The sequence below is a fragment of the Parasteatoda tepidariorum genome, chromosome 1 (genome assembly GCF_982258835.1).
Source record: "Parasteatoda tepidariorum strain Cologne lab strain chromosome 1, Ptep-v5.0, whole genome shotgun sequence".
NCBI lineage: Eukaryota > Metazoa > Arthropoda > Arachnida > Araneae > Theridiidae > Parasteatoda > Parasteatoda tepidariorum.
Window position 1 is genome coordinate 100,383,070 of NC_141755.1, and position 12,696 is coordinate 100,395,765.

At 30.5% G+C, this 12,696-nt stretch overlaps 1 protein-coding gene across 2 annotated transcripts in view; it reads left to right on the top strand.

Annotated features, from left to right (window-relative positions):
• CadN (neural cadherin) overlaps positions 1–12,696 on the top strand; it is a 532,539-nt gene that overhangs the window by 101,480 nt on the left and 418,363 nt on the right. For both annotated transcript variants that reach the window (XM_087149551.1, XM_087149545.1), the window contains exon 3: positions 9,672–9,863. In XM_087149551.1, coding sequence (XP_087005677.1) covers positions 9,672–9,863 — 192 coding nt within the window. The remainder of the gene's footprint in view (positions 1–9,671; positions 9,864–12,696) is intronic.

Below are 12,696 nucleotides of genomic sequence, written 5' to 3' on the forward strand. Positions count from 1 at the left end.
AAAGGCGGCCAGCTGTCCGCCATGCTAACGGTTTTCACAAATAAAGTTTCTTAAAACATAGCAGGAAATCTGAAAATTAGTGGACAATTAAAGTGTTCCTGTCCTGCAATTTTGTCTTCATATCCAGTTCTGTTGCAGATGTGTTATAGCTCTTGAGGATGTTTGAAGATGTAACTTTGGTATGGTAACATAAGGCCTATGGTAACCTAAGGCCTATGGTAATCTAACCTATAATATAAATATCAGGTGGAGACTTGCTTTTTTTTTTTTTTTAAAAAAAAAGGCCTTAGAAATTGTAAAAGCATAATACAAAAGTTGCTTTCGAAATCATCATTGGCCAATAGGTGAAAACCTCTTCTAATCTTCTTTGACGTTTCTCTGATACTTCTTGGGCTCTAGAATTGCTTGTCGAAATTCGGTCATGTTCCATCCTTCTTTGACGTTCCACAAATGTTTCTTGGGCCCTTCTTCTTCTTTGAGAATCTCTTAATATCCTTTTCTTTGACAAAATACAAAGTTTTTTAAAAGGCGGTTCTGCCATGTCCATACCTGCTAACTTTTACGCATTTGGCGTAAAATTGTATTACTATATTTAATGTGGTAACAAATTGTAAGCTTCCTATTGATTTCTTGCATTTATTAACTTAATTTATAATTTTTTTTAAAAAAAAAGCGTATATATAAATTTGTAACACAGTTGCGCTAGTTGTCATAAACTTGTTCAAAATACAGCGTATGTTTCTACCTGAAATTGAACTCTTCAATTCCATATTACTACCATTGGGGAAATTCATCCTTGAAAGGATTAAAAGTTGGCAGGTATGCATGTCAGTAATCGGGTTTTTAAGAAGTCAACGAATACTTTAGAACATACTATGAAAGCAAATCATGAAACTTCAGTATTAAAATCTAAGTGCTTACCTGCAAACTGAAACTTTCTGAAATAACTAATTACATTTAATAAAAACTGTTAAAATAAAGAATAGAAAAACCAAAGAGATCCAAGGTAAGTGTGATCGTTCCTTCAAAAACAATCAAATTCCTATTTTATATATTATATGGCTACAACGCTCAAGAAAAAAAAACTAAAATGCTAAATACATGAAAAGAACACAAAAACGGGGGAAAATATACTTGAGGGTGCCCCTTGGCGAAATCGGCTACTTATGTTTGGCGTCTTACTTGGTTGCCAGAACTCCGTGGTAACAGGAATAGCGGCCAAAACATAGTGATATTTCAATGAAACAATTGAAAATTTAAACAAAGCTTTTTAAAATTGCAGTGAACAGAATAGAATCAAAATTAATAAACCCACTAAAATGCATTTTGAATCGAAACAAAAATTAACGGCGTAAGCACAGAAAGAAAAAGAGAAAAATAACTCACTTCTTCATTAAGCTTGAATATCTTCAGATTTTGGTGCACAGAATTCTCCAATTGCAGTTAGGTACTGTCTAAACTACGATCCCTTTCTAATAGATCTTTTTATGTTGGGAGCATTTGAACCTTTCACACGACCCATTCAAATCCATCTGATCAATCTTTACGTTCTTCCCACAAACAGGACATTTATATCTATTACTAATTAAACCTTCATTCATACACCAGTCAATCACTCCTTTTTTCCTTTGTTATTCAAATCGTACAGAAACTTAAGAATTGTCTTATTGACAGTATTCATTTTTAGTACCAGAAGCAAAAGTAACCTTACCAGCCAGTATCCAAAGTAGAACTAACGGATCTCTGAAATTACATTTAAAAACAACGCTAAATTCTTAACCAATCAGAATCACGATTAAAATCTAAACCAATCAGAATAACGATTGGTTTTCAACATCGCCCAGCTTGGCGATCAACCTCGATCACAACTTGGCGGGGGCACCCTCAAATATAGTCTACCCCAAAAACGAATTAATTTTTAAAAATCAATTTCTATTTCTATATAATTTTTTATGGTATCAATTTCTATTTTTACATTGCTACAAAAATTATCGTCTTCGCTTAAGAAAAAAAATAGAGCTTGGAAAGAAGAAGAAAAACTTATTATAACAATTATGAACAGCGACAAATAAATCAAAGCAAAGCGTTCTATTTAAGTATGGAATATGTTGCCACATTTTTAATACAAAAGTTAAACTTTTCTCCACTTTGATAAATGTAAACAAATGCGAACCTTACAATTAAATTATTAATTCCTTCGTATATTATTGATTTAAGTTGTCGAAATTTAATATTTCAATTGTAAGGCTCGCATTAGCATACATTTATAAGAGATATGCATTTTTTAATAGTTTTTTTAATATGGCTCTTATTTGAAGACGAAAAAGCATAGATTTTCTTACAAAATGACTGATAACTAAAAAACTAATCCAAATTTTTGAAAAAGAAAAAAAATACTTCTTCATTATGTCAAAACACAATTTTGTGTCAAGTTTCGTGCCTGGGCGAGGCTTCTGGGGCGATATATTGTGATTACAGACAGACACACAGCCGCTTTTATTATGTATAGCCGCCAAAGGCGCCCAGCTGTCCGCCAAGCTAAAGGTTTTCACAAATAAAGTTTTTTAAAACATAGCCGGAAATCTGAAGATTAGTGGACAATTAAAGTGTTCCTGTCCAGCAATTTTGTCTTCATATCCAGTTCTGCTGCAGATTTGTTATAGCTCTTGAGGATGTTTGAAATTATATAGCTACAACGCTTAAGAAAAAAAAAACTAAAATGCTAAATACATGAAAAGAACACGAAATCGAATAAATTTTTTATGGTATCAATTTCTATTTCTATATAATTTTTTATGGTATCAAATTCTATTTCTATATCTGTTACGTCAAGCACTCAGGTATTATAATTTGATCTAGTTGTGCTTGTATAATTTTGATCTAGTTGCGCTTTCTACGTCATTTTGTTAACATCGTTTGGTTTGTTATTTAACATCGTTTGGTTTGTTTTTTCTAAGTTAACTTTCAAAAAATTGGCTGGCATCAGCATTTTCATTCTTTAAGTTGTTTATTTTTTCTTTTGGAATTTGTTCCTTTTTAGCGAAATGTTTTTCAACCTAATCGAATTCTTTGCCGACTGTTCTCTGTATATATAAAGAAAATAAAGTAAATATTTTTAAAGTGTTGTGAAAAGAATTTTTAGTTGTACAAAGTACTACAATATCGCTATAAAAATTATCGTCTTCGCTTAAGAAAAAAAAATAGAGCGTGGAAAGAAGAAGAAAAACTTATTATAACAATTATGAACAGCGACAAATATATCAAAGCGAAGCGTTCTATTTACGTATCGAATATGTTGCCACATTTTTAATACAGAAGTTAAACTTTTCTCCACTTTAAATGTAAACTAATGCGAACTTTACAATTAAATTATTAATTCCTTCGTATATTATTGGTTTAAGTTGTCGAAAATTAATATTTCAATTGTGAGGTTCGCATTAGCATACATTTATAAGAGTGGGGAAAAGTATATGCATTTTTTAATAGTTTTTTGAATCTGGCTCTTTGAAGACGAAAAAGCAGACGAAAAGCATAGACTTACAAAATGACTGATAACTAAATAACTAATCAAAATTTTTGAAAAAGAAAAAAAATACTTCTTCATTATGTCAAAACACAATTATGGGCCGAGTTTCGTGCCCGGGCGAGGCTTCTGGGGCGATATATTGTGATTACAGACAGACAGACACACACACAGCCGCGTTTATTATTATGTATAGATTAATTATGGTGAAATAATATATGGCGGTGAATATAAAACTAATTTACTTCCTTTAATCTCAGTTCAGAATAAATGCTTCAAGATTATTAATTCTCTAAATATAAATAATTCAAGTATAATTACTACCAATATATATATACAAGAATTAACCTATTACCATTTCGCCATAATGTATTTTTTCGTATTTTACTTTATTTACACAACAATAAATTAATATGCAAATTAAAAACTAATGTGTCTGAAAGGAGACCAACTGAAATATATGAGATTCCTCACTTTATAAAAGAAATTTCACGAAAACAGTGTTTTTACTTAGTACCTTAATTATATAATAAATAACCATTCCAGTTGCAAAACATCCAAATATATTCTTCTTTTAAGCGCGCTTTATTTCAATTTATGATGAACATTGACGATTTAGATCTCTATTTTTCACTTTAAAGGAAGCATTTGATTTTTTCCAGTCTTGTGCCAATCCAAATGAATTTCTTATGTTACCTTTGTTTTTTTTTAATATAGTTTCATGTATTTTTTTCTATAATTACAATGTTCAACAATATATGATGTCTTATGATGAGTAAAATAATTTATAATTGTAATATCCCCCCCCTTTTTTATTTTAAATTTCTAATTTAAATTTATAGTATTACTTTTCTTCGTCGCCTGGACAGGATTTTCCTCTTGACGACGAATATATATTCTATATTCTTTGTATTTATGTGTTTGTTTTTGTTCCCAATACAGTTATATTAGTTTGTTTAAAAAAAAAAATCCGGCTAACTTATTCAAAGGTAAAAAAACGACTTTTTGTAGTACTGTAAAAATACCGCTAATTTATACAATGGGGAAAAAAACGATTGTTTTAAAGTAAAAATACCACTAATTGATTCAAAGTTTAAAAAAAACGACTTTTTGTAGAGTAAAAATACTTCTAAAAGATAAGGAGAATGTAGTTTTCAAATCGTTCGCATTTTGACTTTTAGAATTGACAAATGACTATTCCGAACACTATTTCCGAAAATTCAAATTTGCTTGCGACTTCAACGCTATCAGGCAAAGATTATTATTGCAAAAATTGAGTTTAATCTAACATATATTTGGCAAATATTAAATTCAATAAAGTTAGGAACAACAGCTTTATGTTGCTTAAATTTAATTCGAATTTTATAGAATCATACTTTGGCTTTGCCCAAATAGAGAAAAAAATGTACTCATCCTAAGCCCAATAAAGAAATCAGAAACAAGAGATGAGCTTGCAGATGATAATATTAAAATAATATCTTTTCCGGAAGAAATTAATAGGACTGTAATTCGTGATTTGCGCATATTTAAAGCTTCTTCAAAAGAATTTCATTATCCTAATATCACAGACTTTGCAGACAAATAAATCAATAAACTGAAACAAGAACAAAATATTAGCTTCGTTTTTCGGTATCAAATTTTTAAAAAAAAATGTAACTATTATTTATTTTTCATAAATGGAAATAGAAAATTATTTTCTTTTTCTTTCTATTTAGAAACTGTTCTCCATTATTTTGTCTGCTAACAATTTTATCTCCATATTTTGTTCTGCAGCGCCCTCTGCAGTGCTGGAGGATTTCTGCTACCGCGGAAATGTCTATTGTTAAGGTTATTGCGAGTCAGTTGCGATTCCTATTTTAAAATAATTTTAAATCTATATTTAATAATTGTTCCAATCAGTTTTATAATCCAAGTTAAACAACCGATTTATTTTAGACCAATTTTTAAATCCGTACAGTGATTATAAACCCTATCTAGAGACAAGAGGATTGCTGGATTAACCATTCGCATTTTCAACTAATCCTCATTTGTAATACGTGGCTTGACAAATCACAAAAACTCTCATGGCTAACCAAACGAGAAAGGGACATTAACGCATGATCTACCACTGGAGATGTTATATCTTAGCCTTATTGTCTGTATGCAGTACACAGTACCCTGTGGCAGAATTTTTTCAAGCTATCTGCGAGAAAACTGTCTAGCACTAAAATCTTTCAGCAAGATACAAACATATATGTTACTAATTTAATTAATAACTACTAATAAACTATTATTAATTACTAATTTAATTTTATAAATAATTAACAAAAGCGCTGTGTCTACAAAAAAAAAAAAAAAAACGCACAAATTATTTCTTTCCCCATTTTGTAAATAATCATCAGAATAAAAAAAAATAATTAAAAATCTTGAAATCCATTGTCGAAAAAAAAAAAAAAAAAAAGATCGACGACGAAATCACGCAAATTGGACTCTACAAAAAGGGGTCACTCAAATGCATAATAAATAATTGTAATATCGCATAAAAAATATCGAATATTAAAACTTTTGAGAAATCAATAGCAATAACTGCCAAAAATTCCATAGAATCATTGCCTTAAAAAGTAAATACTCAATGCACGATTCGAATTTTCCATATTGTTTGAATTATATTGAGAAATTTTAAAAACCACGTGAAAATCAATATACAAAACTGCCAAAAATACAATCGAAACATTACATCGATTTACGAAAAGCAAATTTGCTTTTCCATCTTACACTAACTGGTTTTAAGCCACTGAAAGTTTTTCCGCAACTTTTTAATCGGTATTAACACCAGATAGTTTTAGCCACTGGAAATTTCCCTGCCCATTTGCTTTTCGATCTTACAACAACTGGTTGTAACCCAATTGAAATTTTCCTGATCCTTTGATTTTCCTTCTTACATATACAGGCTATTAGCCAATAGAAGGTTTCCTGCGTCTTTTCTTTTCCGTCTTACACTAGCTGGTTGTAAGCCATTGAAATTTTTTTTTTGTCTATGTTTTTCCTTACACCAACTAGTTATAGCAGGGGTCTGTCCAGGCATTTTGTGAAAGGTCCGGTTTTCGTGAAATTGTGAAAAAATTACTCACATTCTTTCAACAAGGGTCCGCTTTTATGAATTTGTGCAAATAGGGTCCGTTATTGCAAAAAACGTTTTCAAGGAGTTTTTAAATTATAAATAAATACAAGATTTATGCTCGGCACTGTAAAATTATAATAACAGAAATTAAAGTTTCAAAAATAAACAGCAATTGCTGCTTCTAAATTAGAGGTGCAACACAAATATTTGATATTTAGCCTATATTGCTGAACACAGAATATTAATTTCGGACGAATAATGGAAGAATCGTCTGCCGAAGACACAACTTAATTCGTTTACATCCATCTTTCTTGGTTTCTGCCCTGGGAAGGGTTTATTCGACTAAAAAAACAATAATGAAGATAAACAAATTTGTGAAGGGTCCGATTAAAAGAAAATTTATTTTGTGAAGGGTTCGTTTTTAAGTTAAAATATTTTGTGAAGGGTCCGTTAACGGACCCAAATTTCTTCTAAACAGACCCCTGTATAGGCATATGAAAGTTTCAAGTGGTTCATCATATCATGTTTCTTAAATAAAACAAAAGGAAACACGTTATTTCACATGAAAATGCTAATCGATTAAAATATTAGGTAAATTTTTTTACTAATTATTTCCATCTTTTTTAATACATATCCTTTTGTTTTCCATTTTTTTTCACAACTTTTAATGTAATAAGTTTGAAGAATTATAATTTTAATTTCAGATATAGCGAGTTAAAATTAGTTTAATACTCCTTTGTAAGAGTATTATACATAAATTTTATAAATTGAATAAAACTTTATTGTTTTCTTATAATTAAATGTTAAAAGTTTTTAATCACAAACACATTTCATCAAATTACAAATTTTTTTTCCCTCTCCAACACACAGAAAATTTTTTCACTTTTTATTTCCACAAATAAAATTCTTCTGAAAGCGTTAAAATCTTAAGTGTCATTTATATTACGAGCTCTCTGTCTTAGTCGCTGTCCGCTAAAAACAATAATCATGCGACTGAAATTGCAAACATTCTTTTCCGACATGATGGAGTGTTCTAGGGATGAATTAAACCAGTGTTACCCAAAAAATTCATTTCGCGGAATAATAATTTCCTTCCTTTGTAAAAATTTTGGATGCAAAATTTAAAGTAGAGTGGTATCTTTGGATAAGAAAGAGATGTGATATTTTTTAAAAAAAAAACTTCTAAAGATTTTTTTTCATTGGCATAATTATGCAAATATAAAAATATTGTTTTGAGGCATTTAATTATACGTGACAGATATAAATTTCATTCGAAATATTAAAATAATAGTCATGTAAATAAATTAAAATGACTAGAAAACTGCTTTTTACATTTCGAGATGGGACAGATTACTGGTAAAGTAGCAAACATACAAATATTGGTGTGGATTGATGTTCTTTCCTCGTGAAGGCCAACTTAAAATTTAAATTGAAAAATCATAAGACAATTAAGTGGCTGATGTGTGTTTATGTGAGTTGAAATATACATTTTAATTGTTTTTAAAACATATCATAAGGACGAACAATAACTTGGGTTACGATTTATGAAATATGCTAAAAACCGCTAAAAATATACAAACTTTATTTCAGCTAGTTTTGATTACCTCCTTAATTATATACTGCTAAGATGCGTAAGCCACAAATACTTTCTTTCCAGCTCTAGCAAAAAATATGATATATTAAGTATGAAAAATATGATATATTAAGATAGTATACAGTTTAGTTTCACATTCACTATTTATAATTTAAATTATTACAAATATTTATAGGCTTAAATGGATATAACACTATTCTCAATATTTAAAAAATTTAAACTTAATTTGAATTTTACCATTATTTTATTGCAGTGAATCCCAAAATTAAGTTCACGAATGCATTTCTTAAATAATCTACTGCAAAAATATCATTCTAATGATGAGTTTTAATCCATATCCAATTTTTGATTATTTTCCTGATTTTTGTCCCACTGAGCTCTCATAGAGCCTTTTATTGAAGGGACATGTATTTAAAAGTCTTAAGATAGCTATAATTTTAAAATTAACAAACAAATGTAATTTTTTATTTAGGTACTTAAAGCATATTACGGCATTTGTTTATCTAACATTATACCTTGCGAAATTAAAAATAAAAAAAGAGGCTAGTTTTGTAACTGAAGCCTAGTACGTGTTTTCAATTGAGTACTGGCACTCTCATACCACCACTAAGACCTCCCATATCCACACATGTGACCTATGACGTCACCACCAGCTAATCTTTATCAGCAAAATGACGAATTAAAGTTGAGCTAAAGTTTCTCTACATAAGTTAGAATGTTAATTAACGATAAGTTATTTAAATACAGTGCCGTATCGTACATAGAGTTTGTTGAAATATAATTCGTTCCAGCTTATTTATTTTATTTAACTTAGATTTAATATTTGTTCATGTATTTCATTGTAACCGTGATATATTTTTGTTTTGTGGCAACTTCGATGCATTATTAGTTTGTTTATTTTCCAAATGGCTTCGTGCCTGTCTTTGCGTTAAATCTCTGTGTAAATATGTAGTACAAGGAACTGAAATCTTTGTGAAAGAATTTAGAATGTGCCACTTAAGAGAATTGATACTTGATGGGCTTGGCTTACTCGAAATAAAATGGAAAGAACAGTTGCTAACGTAAACAAGTGCCATGTTTTAACAGCTAATCAGGGATCGAAATACCCACACTTCGTCACTTGCAGGTATCCCATTGTCCTAAATATGTACTGCATATGACATTTTGTGTGTTTCTCTTGAATCGTTTTATAAGCCTACCTTTAAGAAATATTTTTCTTTATAAGCAAACAAAGGACTGCAGCTTTTTAAAGACTATCTCACGACTCGTACTTTTACGTAATATTTTATAAAAAATTTAGAACAGAATAATACGGCTTTTAGGCTTAATTTAAATGTGTACTACGCTCTATTCCCTGAGCCATTACGGCTCGGGAGACCAGTTTGTTGCAAAAAATAATATAAATAAATAAAAGGATTGTTAGATTAAAAATGATTTTGTCTCGATCGTTTCAGATCCAGAGAGGCAGCGAGTGATAATACACCTGAAGGATGTGAACGACGAGCCACCCTATTTCATCAACAGACCCCTTCCCATGCAAGCCGTCGTTCAACTGAATGCTCCACCGGGGACACCAGTTTTCAAACTCCAGGCAAGAGATCCGGACACAGACCATAACATTCATTACTTTCTTGTTAGAGACAGAAGTAAGTATGTTCTTTTATTATTTTTTTTATTCAGACGATGTAGGAGTGATATCAATTAAATAAATCATCTTCTACTTTAAAAGCGTAGTCCTTGATATTGGTTAAATCAAAATTCTGGATACGAAGGTGATCTCAAGCAAAATAATTTACAGATTTTTATTTTTTTAAATATTATGTCTTCACAAACAATTTAATTTTAAATTATAAAATCTGAAATTTAAGCAAAATCAGTAGTATTGTTTTCGAGAAATGAAAAAAGTAAAAAAAGTTGAATTTCTAAATTTTTGTTTCACAGAAACTATTCTAACGATAATTTTTAACATCAGGAAAATGCTTTTTTTTGTTGTTGTTTCGAAGTAGCAAAAATTTTAATTTTTGTTTTACAGTAGCTATTCAAACAAAAATTTTTAACATCAAGAAAAGGCATGTTTTTTTTTTGTTTCTAAGAAGCAAGAATTTTAGTTTTTGTTTTACAGACACTAGTCAAATGATAATTTTTAACATATGAAAAATGGGTGTTTTTGTGTTGTTGTTTCAAAAAAAAAAAAAGGTATGTTGACTTGGTCAATTCGCTAAATGTTAAGTCCCGTTTAGTGCTCTGTTTTTATTTACACAATCAATACACACAACTACATTATTTTTATAATTAACTGCTACTTCTTTATTACAAGTGTTGTGAGCTACAGCTACAAATTTTTTTATTTTTTTTTTAAATTGTATCGACTGCATACTACTTTTTAAATCAGCCACTTCGTGGAGAATATGATAACTTAATTTGTTTAATAACCCATTTTGTGAACGGTTTTAAGTGAAAGAAATCAACTTATTTAAGTATGAAGAATTATTAAGAAATATTTATTTATGTTTACATGAGCCAGTTTGTTATCCTAAACCATGTCTTATGAATTTTTTCTTTTAACCGTTAACTTTTTATTCCTTTTTCAACAGCGAATATTTAATTCGAAGAATGCCAGGAAATTATCAAATATTTGCGATTTTGCTTAGTGTTTAATGCTTTCTTATTTCCTCTAAGAACTAAAGTATATCGAAAATTTACAGAGAAAATCTGTTCCATTGAAATAACATTAATGTTTCATGAGCGTACATTCGCACTTGAAAGTGTGATCAAAGTGATAAAATAGCTATTATTCGCGATGACGAGTTTTAATGAAAGTATTGCACGATTCCTATTAACGCTCAGCCACAGAAGCCTACTCATTATATCCGTTGATGGACCCGAAGGGATTTGTACCATTCAACTTCGAAAAATAAGTAGTGTGTGAACCTTGTTTCTTTACTTAACTAACGTTAATATTAAGTTGTTGCTCGCTACTAACTACAATTTTTTTTTGTATCGCACGACTCATCACAATATATATATATATATATATATATATATATATATATATATATATATATATATATATATATATATATATATATATATATATATATATATATATATATATATATATATATATATATATATATATTAAAAGTAGCGCACAATTCATTGCAAATTACGAAAAGAAGTAACAACTTCCGACCACTCTTCTATACGAGGGTTGCTATATTCTGGCCTAATAATGAAAAAACAAATATGTAGGATCGAAATTGGTGTTATTGTTTTTCAAAATATTCTCCATGATGACACTTTTGCATGCGTTTGAGCCGATTTTCAAAGCACTTTTTCCAGTCCGATTGTGGAAACCTCAAAACATGCGTTTTGAATGCATCAACTGCTTCTTCGGGGGTCGAAAATCGTTGTCCACGTAATTTATTTTTGATGTGTGAGAATAAGAAGAAGTCATTGGGTGCCAAATCAGGGCTGTACGGCGGATAACCCATCAGTTCGATCTTTCGCTCCGTCAGAAATGCCTTTGTTTGAGTCGATGTGTGAGAGCTCGCATTGCATGATGAAGAATGATTCGCCTGTTCTTCTGTTTTTTTTCGAATTTCTCCGATGACTTCTGGCAAACAAATGGTCGTGTACCATTCAGAATTGACCGTTCTGCGTTGCTCTAACGCCACTGTTGCCACATGACCGTTAATGCCGAAGAAACAGGCAATCATTTGTTTCGATGTGCTTCTTCCTCGAACAACTTTTGTTTGTTTTGCCTCGTCTTGGAAGACCCATACAGTTGATTGTTGTTTTGTTTCCGGCTCATATGCATAGATCCATGATTCGTCACCTGTGTAGATGTTATACAAAGCCTTTGATGTACCTTGAACGTATTTTTCCAACATTGCACCAATCGACACGAGCCTTTTTTTGAGCGTTTGTCAGATTATGCGGGATCCAACGCGAACAAATTTTTTTTACGCTCAAATGTTCATGCAATATTTTATTGATGCTAGTCATACTAATGTCCAAAGACGCCTCTATCTCACGGTATGTCACATGACGATCTTGCTTTATCAGTTCACGCACAGCATCGATCTTTTCTGGCAGAACAACGGATTTTGGACGACCTGTACGGGATTCGTCCTGGGTCGAACATCGACCACGATTAAATTCGTTATACCAAGTTTTTACAGTGCTGTAGGATGGCGCTTTATCGCTGAATAAAGAATTAAGTTCATCGAAGCACTCTTGTCTTGACAAACCACGTCGAAAGTTATGAAAAATAATGGCACGAAAATGTTCACGATTCAATTCCATTTTTTGAAAGAGAAGAACTTTTCAATTTACTGTCAACAACACAAATGAAATGAATTTATGTTTAAAAATATCAAACTTTCGATTAAAATCGTCTGTGGTCGCCTAGCAACACTTACTGTTGCCAAGGCCAGAAATATAAATAGCAACCCTCGTATGATGACATTCTGTAGC